Source organism: Dryas octopetala, chromosome 8, assembly GCF_963921425.1.
Source record: "Dryas octopetala chromosome 8, drDryOcto1.1, whole genome shotgun sequence".
In the NCBI taxonomy this organism is placed as follows: domain Eukaryota; kingdom Viridiplantae; phylum Streptophyta; class Magnoliopsida; order Rosales; family Rosaceae; genus Dryas; species Dryas octopetala.
In genome coordinates this window covers 1,768,442-1,781,708 of record NC_141373.1, presented here as the reverse complement: position 1 = coordinate 1,781,708, position 13,267 = coordinate 1,768,442, and the positions used below count along the sequence as shown (strand labels likewise).

Sequence of the window (13,267 nt, the reverse complement as noted above, 5' to 3'; positions counted from 1 at the left end):
ATATGCATGCCATATTTAATTTGTAATCCTATCTACCAAATTAACCAAGATATGCATATACCAGAGGAATCTACTAGAGGTTTTCGATCGGCATGAACATTCAAAAGCTCACTCGCATTCTGCTCACATCCTGTAAAAATTATGCAACTTTCATTCCACACTAGAGAGCCGTTTAACTATAGAATATATACAAATACTATATCATATAAATACAATCTTAGTGGTGCAAAAAAAAAACCTAAAGCAATATCCAAGAACAAAAAATTACCCATATGGTGTTTGTATTGTAAATTTTTCTCTGAAACTATGGATTTACATTAATGTGGGCACAAATCATGCATTATTTAAACTAGGAAATAGAAATTTGCTTAACCAAAGCCATTAATTTCTAAAACATAATCTGCGAAGAGAATCAAATCAGAAGGCAGCATTTAAAAAATGGGTTTTCCTCTGGAAGCCCTTAGCTCACAGTCCTCAAGACGGCACGAGTCTGTTCTGAGTTTTTCTTTATCATCCAATTATGTCGTCCATCTTCTTCTCCTCCTTCAAAAATATAAAAAAAAGGACATAAACATCAGCAGAGGATTTTAAAATATCAAAACCAGTACTGAAAAGAATACAAAGGTCAAAAACCCAGACACAAAACTTTTACCTGTTGCTCTTTTGTTCTTCGATTTCGCAGACCATGTAATTGAAAAAAAATAATCATAAGCAAAAGGACAATAAAACTATTTTCATATTACGAATTTTCTATGGAGAGTTTTATTGCTATTAGTAAATCCGACCCTTACATCAAAAAACTAGAAGGGATAAACGGTTATGCTACCATATAGGCATATATACGATATTTCAGTTCTCTAAGAGTGTAAAAAAAAAAAATCCGAAAAAATTAAAATCTCAAAATTTTGATGGCTCATCTTCCATGACAGAAGCCAAACCAGTCACGATCTTAACCCCAATCTGCGATTTCTTGGGCTTGGGCTTGATCTCCGGTGGCTTCCAGTCCTTCACCACCGTCTTCTTCTCCTTCTCTTCCTCACCGGAGCTCTCCGACTCCGACATTTCAAACACCGACTCGTCCACCTCAGCTTCATCCACCACCGAGTTTGACTCAGCTCGACTCGACACAAACTCGCTGGTCTTATTGATCAAAGGCCGAGTGGTCTTTTCAGGTGTGGTGGCTCGGTTGTGAGCAGAGAGCCATTTGGCTCTAACGTACTCGGCTTTTCTCCACGGTGGAACGTGCATTCCCTTCTTCTTCAGGCTCTGCTTCGCCGCGTCCGATACGACTGCGATGATCCGCCGGAGCCGATCCGGCTTCCCCACGAAGATGTAAGGAAGCGTCTGCAGGATCGCTTTGTAGCTCTTCGTGGGCCGAGCGATTTCGAATTCCGATCTAAAATCAATGTCGATTAGCAATCGCTCCCCTTTTATGATCACGTCTATGTATTCATACTCTCCTGTATATCAAAAACAGTGTTGATTTAATTTTCTACATTTTCTCGGCAACCAAACAGTTCCATATGGACATTTGTGTGTGTGTGTGTGAGAGAGAGAGAGAAAAAGTACCGGCGGGATAAGAAGGGCATTTTTCCCAACGAGATTTGCAGACTGAAGCGTCGTATCCGAGAGCTAACAGATTATCAGTAACAACCGCTCTGCAAGAGTCGTCTTTACGCTTGCAAATGATCTTGTTTTTCTCAACGATCCTGGCCGTGTCCGCTAGCAAATTCCTTTCACAAACACTTGGGCAAGAAACCAAACCCTGCTCATCACAAAACAAAACCAAACCGTTTTTATTTTTCATTCTTTTTTTTATTTTTATTTTTATTTTTGTTTTTATTTTTATTTTTCGATAACAAATTAAACGAACTCGGTGTTTATTAGTGTTTACCTTAAGCAGCTCACACGCTTCGCCAGATGAAGCCAAATTGGAATCACCGAAACCGAAAACACCAGCGAAGGGCTCTAATTCCTCATCGGAACTGTCGTTGCAGTTGCCGTTGAAGCAGTTACACCGATTCCGGCTACACCTCGAAGCTGTCAATTGCTGCTTCTCGTTGCTGTCTTCGATGAAATTCAGCACCATCTTCGCCAAGCACACTGAGCTCGGCTCGAACTCCTCAACGCCGACGCCGGCCTTATTCTCCGCCGCGGCGGAGATTCTCAGTACGTTTGTGAACGGGCGCTCAAAGAGCCGTTTGAGCCGCGACTTGGCCGCCACCGGCTTGACCGCCTCGAACCGGCTCGCATCTTCAGGCCGCTTTTGAAAATCGATTGGCTGGATTTTCATTGGAAACGGCATGATCACCGTGATCAAATTCACGAGAAAACTAAAAAAGCTATTTCAGCCCCTCCAATTCCTCCATTTTCTCAATGTTTTAAGCTTGTTTTTTGAGTAACAAAGCTAAAAAAATGAAACCTAATTCTCGAACTCTTCGCACTAAATTCAAAACACGAGAACGAAGAAACTATGACTAGCTAATTAAATTTTGTAACAATTAAGTCGCTAAAAACACAAAGTACAATTCAAAAACCGAAAGAAAAAAGCAGAGGGTTCTAATGCCGATACATCGATCAAAACCTTCACTGACAACTCTGAAGCATCTTCTCGATTGTGATCGATGAAAGGAATCGACGCAGAAACCCAAAATTTTGCCAAAAAACAATGCGGATTAGCACAATTCGAGGCTTAAGCTCCTAAGCGAGAACAAGTACCTTTTAATCTCCGATTAATCTTCGATTGTTATATACTCTAATTTGTGAGACAAAGCATGGAATAACTTCGAAGCTGTGCTAAGTAAAAGTTGCTTTTGCGTAGGATTTTTTCCTGATACGGGTATTAGCGCTACCGAGTTACGCGACGGCACGACAACGTCAAGCTGCTGCTGTTCCTACTTTCGTCGGTCGCCGGAAACTCCATTTTTACCGGCGAGATCAATTTTCGTTCGCCAGCGACGAAACCTAAACAATAAGAGAGAGAGAGAGAGAGAGAGAGAGAGAGAGAGAGAGAGAGAGAGAGAGAGAGAGAGAGAGAGAGAGAGAGAGAGAGAGAGAGAGAGAGAGAGAGAGAGAGGTGAAAATGAGATGAGAGTTTCCTCCGTGTATGTGGTTTTTAGTGGCTTTTCTAACGGGACGATAAAGAGCTGGAGCAGAAGGTGTGAGCCATAAAAAGAGAAGGGCTGGGTGCTGCTGACTAGGATTCTCGTGCCACCTGTTTATCCTACGTGGTGCGGTATCTAATCCGTCGTGTGAGGACACTTGTCCCCTGTCAAACCCGGTCCGTTTCGTTGTCTTTATTGCAAGTTGCCACGTTATGGTCTTGGTTGGGTCCGGTTTGCATACCAAAATTGCCCTCAACGTTTTTCTTAAAGACGTGGTGGTTGCCCCCTCGTGATACGGAGGCTCTCAATCTGAAAACCGCCTCACGTTCGTGGCATGGTCAAGTTCCAAAAACCATCGGTTTTGTTTAAACTTTTCTTATTGAGACTGTATTTTGACTAAAATGTCCCTATTTGGAGGGGAGATACGAATATACGATATTAATTTGGTCGAGATTTGCGGCCACATTGCTGGATGTGCATTAGGGTAACATCGTCATTCTAATTCTTTTTAACTTCCAAGTTAAATTGCGGTGGTTGGCGTGCCTTCTTTGACGAAAAAGCCCTTGGTGCGCCCGAAATTAACAGGATTTTAGTGTTGTGTTAGTGAGTTTAACATATGTTGTAGACACTTTAGTTAAGATTAGAGGGGCTGAGAATAGTTAACACATGTAGTTGAAATTTGAAAAAACAAAAAAGAGGAGCTTCTAGATGAAACAACAAAAACATAGGCATTTCAACGTTTTCTTTTTATTTTCGGCACACATTTCAAAGATCAAAATTCCACTTAAACCTAATTTTTAATCTCCTCACTCAATTTATGTATTTAAAAATATAAAAAATAAATATGCAACTTATCACTGATTACTATAGTTGCACAATTTTCTTTTTATATAAGGATGAAAAGTTTGAATGTGATTGTAAATAAATCATAGGGAAATGTTACTATATCAATAATTAGTAAACTAAATAAATCATAGGGAAATGTTACTATATCAATAATTAGTAAACATTCATGTATAAACATTTAGCTAGTATAAACATTCTTGTAAAAATAAATTAATTAAATCATGATATGTAATGGGTGTATAATGTATAAATAAATATTGTAGAAGAAAAGAAAAAAAATTACTACTAATTAGTGTATGAGGAGAAAGTGGTTACATTGGCTATAAGTTTAGATTATGTAATTTAACTATTTAAGAGGGTTATATTTAGATTATTGGGCAAATTAGTCAAAAGAGAGGGGACCAAATTGATAGTGAAAGCTGGGGCCAATAAAATCAAAAAAGTTGAGGGTGGTGGGGTCCATATGCAATAACCGTTGAGTACTTGGGTGTTGGTGTGTTACTATTTTATGTGAGCGATGGATGGACCCGAAAAGTGAAAACCAGAAGCAAGGGCTTATTTTGGGAAAGCAGAGCATTTAGAAGGGCACGCGGCGTTATTTCGAAAGGGACGTTATGTCGTTTTGGAGGATGCTTCACCACGTGTCCCGTACAGTGGCCAAAGCCGTTGGATTGCTTTGAGAAATTTAAATCCGGTGTCCTCTTAATAAGTGGGCTGGGCCGAGCTCGTTAGGACTACCGGCCCATGGATTGCATCTTGACAAAGGAAGGTACTGTGGGTTAAATGGGCCCCCAAGTACACTATTCAATTCCAGTGTGTGGCCCCACATGGTATGTACGTATCTCACGCGCTCAAGATAGAGAGAACACGAACACGCCACCTGTTATGACGTGTCCCTTGGTGTGATGAGCACAAGTCCCTTGTGTTTTATCCACACAAAAATTGAAAATTAGAAAATGGTATTTTAGACTTTTAGGGGGGTGTACTCAATCTAAACTTTTAATGACTTTTAAAGACTTAAGAAGTCAGGGGGTACTCAATCAAGATTTTTATAGACTTTAAAAAAGTCTATAAAAGTCTAGGGGTACTCATTCAAGATTTTTTAAAAGTCTATGAAAGTCATATAGTACTCAAAATGTCAATGACTTTTAAAGAGTTCTCAAGTTAATAGACTTTGAAAGACTTTTGGGCTTTAGATATAAATACCAGATCTCCAAATTTCTCTCACATTCCCCCCACTGACTTTTGACGTGAAACAACGTGGTAAGATGAACAGGCGCACAACACTTCTCTGAAGGGAAGGAGGACGCCAAACGTTCCTGAGGGAGGAAGCCATAGCTTGATTTCACACCCTTCTTTCTCATCCAGAGCTTTGATTTCACGGTTATTTCTCTTCATCTTTTGCACAGATTCCTTGGGTAGTATATAGTTTTCTCATCTCTTTCATGGGTTGCTGGTTTATAGTGATGTTATACTTTGATTTCAACTTGATTATGGAAAAAAGATAAGAGTTTGGGTGGATTAGATAAGTGCTATGTCTTTCTTTCTTTGTATAAATTTTTTTTTGCCCTGTTGTTATGTTTCAGTCATGGTGTTATACTTGTTTTGTTTGTTAAATTGTTTGTTATTTCCTGATTTTGCTGTTGTTATGTTTCATTCATAGTGTTATACTTGTTTTGTTTGTTAAATTGTTTGTTATTTCCTGATTTAATTTGTTGTTTGTTTCTTTGGATATGATGGGCTTAGGGTTTATGGGTGCCTTGCAGATATGGTGGATTTAGGATATATATTTTTTGCTACATATGATGGGTTTATGGTCTATGGATATGATGGTCTCATTGTCACTGGTTTAGGTCCAAAGTAAAAGTGTAAATATAAATAAACACTTCAAATAAAGTAAAATAAAAGTGGCGCCTTTCTGGTTATTGTTAACCATCCATTGTACTGTGATTATAAATTTGCCTCGACCATGCGATGGGTTTGTTATTGTTAGCTTAGCTCAACATCTGTACTTGTTATTAGAAAACATTATATGTTCGCTTGCGGATTTATAGTGTCAAAAAAATAAACCAAGAATCTATTTCGTGCAATAAAAAATAGAAAAAAATGAGTTATTCGATGGGTGTTGATACTATAGCAGAAAGATATGATACTTATGTATTTTTTGATGATCTTTTTTCTCATTTATTAATCTAACCTATTAGTGTGTAAATTACAATTCGTTTTTGACAAGTTAATTCTCAACTTTTCTTTAGAAATCATGTATCATTTTCTTATATGTTCATGTACATTAGTGATATAGAAAACAACAAGCTAGGATTTGCTTTTTCAAACCTCTGACCATAGCATATCATCATTCATCAACGTACAGTACTAGTGTACTAGCATGTTGAAATATCATAAGTGTTAGTGCAATTGCAATGTATGATTGAAATATCATAAGTGTTAGTGCAATTGCAATGTATGATTGAGCCTGGTGTTTCTTTTTCTTTTTCCATATCTATTTTTTTTTTCTTGGATGAAAGTGATTATTGAAGGCAAATAATATTTGGTGTTTAGAGTTATTTCTTGCAACTTCTTGTTTTTTTTTTCTTTTTTTCTTATGTTAATTTTTAGTTATTAACACTTGACATGTAAAATATAGCTAGTAATATTATTAATGGGAGATTCACAACAAGGAAACGTCAAAGGAAAGGGCAGAGTTACGGAAAAATATAAAGTATGGACGGTGGAAGAGAGCAATGAGTTGCTAAAGCTCATGGTTGACGCCGCCAATCGTGGATGGCGTGATAGTAATGGCTTATTGAGCAAGGTAACTGTAGAGAAAAAGATACTTCCTGCTCTGAATGGAAAACTTAACTGTCAAAGGACTTATTCACAATATCTAAGCCGATTGAAATGGTATAAACATCGATATCACAACTTTTCTGAGCTTATGCGTCATAGCTCTGGGTTTGGATGGGACCCTGTGACAAATAAGTTCACTGCTAGTGATGAAGTTTGGGAAGATTACTTTAAGGTGAGCTTCTTGTATATATAAAAAAAAAAATGCATATATAGTTTATTATTATATGTTGCATATATTAACATTTATTATATTTTTATTATTTGCTAGTCTCATCCTACCCATAGAAGTTATCGTACAGACACTTTTCCTGACTACGAAGATTTGAGAATTGCAATCGAAAATGGAACTGCTGTTGGGAGACACTCCATTGGATTAGGTGATGATACTGAAGCAAGAACATTTGGAGTTGAAGAAAGTAGAGATGTTGGGATAGATGACTTAATATATGATCGTGGTGCTATGGCATTCATACCAAGTGAGCATGAAACTTTAGATCAAGAACCATCTCCCAGGCAATCAACTCCACCATTACCCTCTCAGCCTAAGAGTTCAGATGTTCCACCAGCAAGTAGAAAACGAAATAGAGTTGAGTATGAAGGGAATCCTACTCCATTTGAGAACAACACTCAATCTGATGCTATAGACAGACTAGCTCATTCCATTGATTCAATTGCTACTGAATTTCAAGGAATTCATAGCCTATTGCAAACAAGGGAAAAAGAGAATAGTTGTTGGGATGCTATTAAGGAGATCCCAAACTTAGATAATCGTGCTCGTTTCAAGGTGCTTAAGTTGCTTAATACGAGAGCAAAGAAAATTGAATTCTTGAAGATGACACATGAAGAGCGGTCAGATTGGACATTTTTCGAATTGATGGAATGAGTGGTTCTTTTAGAGATGAAATTGTTGAAATGAGTACTTATTTTAGAGATGAAACTCTATGGTTTTGCATATGTTTGAATTCACTAAACTTTTGGAATAGACTTATGTATGAATTGTGTAATATTTTGGAGTAGCAATGCATACTATTGTTATTGGTTTTTCAGTAATTGTTATTAGTTGTATTCAGTTATTTTTTGTTGTTTTTTTTTTCCTTCTGGAATGGGTCTGTTATGCTTGCTTTGCAAAGTTTTATTGTTTACTGTTTTTTTTTCATAACTGTGATGTTTTTATTATATGATGGATGAAACTAGTTTTACACTATGAAAGTTTAATTGGCACAACTCTGTTGCAGTATAATTGGCACAAATAGTTGTTGCTAATGCTATTACTATTGTTCCATACCCGATTACAGCCAATCCCTGCTCCCACTTCTGTTCTTCATCTCCCAAACCTTCAACTTTCCTGGTCAGCTCTAGTACTCACTGGCAGCACAGTTACACTACCCCACCCGCCCATTAATCCAAATAGAAGCTCTAGTATGTCTTCCAAAATACAAGAAGTGCTTTTATTTTTATTTGTTTTTCAAAAAGTGCTTTTGGTTGTCAATTTGTGTCAATTTGTTATTACTTACATGATTGATTGCTCTGTTTCAATCGTTGAATCATGCAAGTTGGCAAAAACCAACGTAAGGATGCTTGATTTTGCACTAACTACTATGTTTCCAATTTCCAAATACTTTGTATAATGTGTTATCATATTTAGTTATTTCAATCTTCTCTGTTTCATACTCTCCATGTTTCTGTTTAGTTGCCAATTCTTTCTTTTGCTTTCAAATGCTTATGCCAGAAAATTCATATACAATCCATGTCTCAGGTTCCTAGCTGAAGTGTTTCAAAGTGATAGATTGTTGTAACAGAAAGATTAATGTTAGAACACCAGGTAATTGTAAAATGTGAAAGCATGTAACCCCAGTTGTTAAGCTTCAAAAAGAAATTTTTCAGGTTGAGTTGAAAATGTCTATTCTACATAAATTAGTTTTTATCCTACTTCATTCCTTGCATCTAAAGATTTATTATTTTTTTCTTCTTTGGTGGTTTTGTATATGTAATGTCTCAGTCCAACATGCATGAAGATAATGTAGTAGAGGAAGAAGAAATGGAAGAAGAAGAAGTGGAAGAAGAATTTTATGAAACCATCAGGTATTCATTGATGGCAATGGAAGCAATCCTCCATGTTCTAAATGAGCTTATAGCTATCATGAGTCGTGAACGTGTTCAACGTCCTCTAGCTCGGCAACCAATTTCTACAAATGGATACGAATATATACATAAAACATTGAATGAGGATCCTGCACACTTCCGGCAATTGTACAGAATGTATCCTGATGTGTTTTTAAAGTTATGCCATATCATTAGAGAAAAAACACTCTTACGGGATACAAGGTATATTTGCATTGAGGAAATGCTTGCAACATTCTTACTCACTGTGGGCCAAAATTCTCGATATTGTTTAAGTCGTAAAACATTTTATCGATCACATGCCACTGCGAGCAGAAATTTTAACAAGATTTTGAGGGCATTGAACACAATAGCAGTAGACATGATGGTCAAACCTAGACCCACAGTGCCAGCTAGAATAAGGGAAAGTACAAGGTTTTACCCATACTTCAAGGTAAGTGATAAAATATTATTATTATTACTATTATTATTACGTGAATATTTAAATTTTTTTTATTTATTTTAGGATTGCATTGGAGCTATTGATGGTACACATATTCCAGCAATGGTAACTGGACGTGACAAAAGTAGCTATCGTAATCGTCATGGAAGTATTTCACAAAATGTGTTAGCAGCTTGTAATTTTGATTTGGAATTTATATACGTACTTAGTGGGTGGGAGGGATCTGCTCATGATTCAAGAGTGCTAAATGATGCTTTATCAAGGAGGAACAGACTTAAAGTGCCACAAGGTATGACTTTAATTGTTTTGTTTTGCTTTTTATTTGTTTTTTGGCTTTTATTTATTTATTTTGTCCAATTTATAGAGGTCATACATTGCATACTAATAAAAGTATTGTATAATCAGGTAAATTTTTCTTGGTAGATTGTGGATTTCCAAATCGACGCCAATTCTTAGCTCCATTTCGAGGTGTTCGTTATCATCTTCAAGATTTTGCAGGTCAAGGTCGTGATCCTGAAAACGCAAACGAATTGTTCAATCTTCGTCATGCTTCCTTGAGGAATGTAATTGAGAGGATATTTGGTATATTTAAATCGCGATTCACAATTTTCAAATCAGCTCCTCCATTTCCTTATAGTACACAAGCAGAGTTAGTGTTAGCTTGTGTGGGATTACACAACTTTCTTCGCAAGGAGTGTCGTTCTGATGAATTTCCGGTTGAACCAGAAAGTGAACCTTCATCGTCTTCATCACTACCAATTAATGAAAGGGATGATTTTATACCGCTTTTTGAGACGCAAGAACAACAACGAGAGAATGCTAATGAATGGAGGGCTAGTATAGCTGCTGATATGTGGAGAGATGTTGGGCAGGTTAATAATAATGGACATTAAGGATATTGAGTGTTGTATTTTTAAACAAATTTGTATTAAAATTTTGGCATACTTGTTAGGTCAGTATGCAGACATGTTACTCTGGGTATGGCTCTCTGTCATGGTTCCTTCACTTTTGTGTAGTTCAGATATACAAGTTCCTTTTGGTATTTTCTTCTTGGCTGGAAGTTCTTATGATATATTGGTTATGTTATCAATTTTTTATATGTGACATTGCATTTATATTGATATGCACCTCTACAAATCTCTCTTTGTTTTTGTTTTTTGTTTTCATAATATTTCATAGTTGTATCAAGAAGTTATTGAAATTATTAAAAATTAATGAAATTATTAGAAGTCGTTGAAAGTCTATCAATGTCTATGAAAGTTTTTTAATAAAACTCCATGAAAGTCTATGAAAGTCTGTCATAATTCTGAAAGTCTATGAAAGTCTGTCACTTAAAAAAACTCCTTAAAAGTCATTAAAAGTATAGATTGAGTACACCCTCCTTAGTGTACATGGCTTGTATTGATGCATCGATGAATTTATAGGTCGACGAGCGCTCTAAAGTTTAATTAATAAGTTAATATAAAGTTAACTATCATTTTGGGTTTACTATATGTATGTTAAATATTCTATTTTTAGAACCTATTTCAAAAATTATCATAATAAAAAATCTACAAATCATAAATCATTTACTTATTAGAAAATTAGGATTAAATACCAAATATTAATTGTTTTTCAATAAAGAAGCAAGACACTAATTTTTTTAGTTTAGGTACTAACTTAGAGTAAGACATTTTGGATTGGGTCACAAATCAGTTTGTTATACAGTTGTGACTGTCGAACAGTTACAGTTGTAATTGTCGAACTGTCACAGTTGTGACTATTTAAAATTTATAAAAAATCAAAATTTTTAAGGGTTTCATACTTTTGATTTAGGTTTGGCCGTTTTGGGGATGAAGTCCTATAATCCAAAGACTAAACATTAAAGTTTAAGTCTTGCAAATATTAAAAAAACAACAAATTAATAAAAAAGTTATGACTGTTAGACAGTCACAGCTCGATATAACCATGTTTTTTAAAGTTGGTATTTAAACTGAAATTTAGTACCTAAAGTGAAATGACATAAATGTTTTAGTAGTTAAAATGAAAAAACATTACAATTTGGTACCTAAAGTCAATGAACATTTTACTTATTTATATGTAATCAAATACATAGATAAACACTATGTTTCGATAAAAGCATACATTTGGTAGTTTTTATAATCAAATAGTTGATAGACTTTTGATTTGAGAAATTTGTTACAACGATAATATTTGGAGTGTGGCCTAAAAAATTAATGGTTCATATTATTAGATTGCATCATGTAGTTGGTCCAAAAAAATAGTTAGTTTTGTATTAATTTGCTAACCAATGAAATGATAGATTTATTAACTTGCTAACTAATTCGCTTCAAAATATCACTATCTATAGGTCTATCTATCGTCCCAACTAAATAACATTTCATGCCTTCATGATTAAAATTGTATGAATTTGAATGACCTTATCAATTGCTACCGCCACATAAACTAAAAAAGTATGTATTGTTACATTATTGAGAGATATTAAATATAATAATAATGATATTATTATTAAAGAGCTTTAGAGTTCAGTCAATTATATGAGTTTTTTTAGACTAACACCGGTAGTGATTTAGAGTTTTAAATTAAGTTTTTTTTTTTTTTTTTTTTTACGGCTTTATGCTAGGTTTTAACTTCGAGATTTTGAACGGAACATGCAGTCTCTACAACATCCATTCTACACCCTAGAAGGGGAAATACTCTTCAAATAGGGGGACATACCCTTCAAATTGGGGAAGGATTTTATTATGAATTAAAAAAAAATTTCTTATAAATTTTAAAACACACTCGGTCTTTATTGAAAAACTGTTTTTCTAAAGGACCTTCAGTCTAATTATCTCTTATTATTATTACTACGCGTCTAGCATTTATTTATTAAGTAAATGAAACTGTCTGATTCAGTACTAGAAATTATTTTCATTTGTTTAATTTATTATTACTCTTGGAGTTGAATAAGGGATAACATGATAACATTAGATAATCTTAATTTATTTATTTGTTAATTAAATGGGGTTTTCTTAGACCAATTAATGTTTTACTTCGAGGAGGGTGCATCCAAATGGAGTCTTAAAAGTCATAAATTATTGTACCAACACTGCCAAAACAATAATCATCAAAATTAAGAATACAACGTTAATTATGGTTTTGGTCAACTTGGTTAAAAAGAAATGGGATCTCCTTGAAGAGAAGACAAGCATTCACCTCTCTAGTTTAGCATCTTGTAGTTAGACTTGTAGTATAAAACAAAACAATGCTCGATCGTCTTTGATTAATATTTATGCCGTGATGAAATGGTTGTGCCTTAATTTATGATGGTTTGTATATTTCAGATTTCGCATTTGTTGTTCTTCAAGCAATTACATTGCCAAAAATTTCCCCCTTATTTATTGGGTTGTATAATAATGACGGGTTTAGGAATTTTTTATATGTGGAGATATAAATGTTCATCAGTTGTGATTAGAAAGCATATATTGTCTCTTTGAGTTGTTTTATCAAACACTTTTAATTATAGTTGTCCTTAACAAGGTAATTACTTCAAGGGTTTAGAGTGGATGAGCCATAATTAATGGAAGGTATGGCAAATTGGTAATCCCATGCTTATATCTCAAAGCCATGAGGCTTTGCCCTAATTGTTATCATAATCTAGTTGTTGTTTGGGATAAGGATGGAACAAAGTTGTTGGTTTTTTATGATTGTGCAAGGTGTAGTTGTGCAATTGATTGATTTAATTTCCTTTTACGAGTACATGACCAAATTGTTGCTTTTCCAACGTGGGCTCCTTATTGATCACCTCTTTTAATTTTGAGGACTAAATGCTTTGTACGTGTCATGATTTGCTTAGTCTTGTGAATAAGAAATGGGGGTTTTCGTTTTCTTCAAATCAAGACCTTCTTCCTCTAAATTTTGCATA

At 35.1% G+C, this 13,267-nt stretch overlaps 2 protein-coding genes across 2 annotated transcripts; one reads left to right on the top strand and one right to left on the bottom strand.

Moving 5' to 3' along the window:
* Positions 1-708: 708 nt before the first annotated feature.
* Positions 709-3,119, bottom strand: LOC147275820 (uncharacterized). The gene is made up of 3 exons (XM_086253541.1): positions 1,895-3,119; positions 1,570-1,765; positions 709-1,460 (listed from the first exon to the last, which is right to left on the bottom strand). The coding sequence occupies exons 1-3, from the start codon at positions 2,303-2,305 to the stop codon at positions 898-900; spliced, it is 1,170 nt and encodes a 389-aa protein (XP_086109667.1). The 5' UTR covers positions 2,306-3,119; the 3' UTR covers positions 709-897.
* A 3,490-nt stretch (positions 3,120-6,609) lies between these two features.
* On the top strand, positions 6,610-7,680 carry LOC147275819 (uncharacterized protein At2g29880-like). Its single transcript, XM_086254007.1, has 2 exons — positions 6,610-6,969; positions 7,066-7,680. Exons 1-2 carry the CDS (start codon positions 6,610-6,612, stop codon positions 7,678-7,680), a joined length of 975 nt encoding a protein of 324 aa, XP_086110133.1.
* Positions 7,681-13,267: the final 5,587 nt, after the last annotated feature.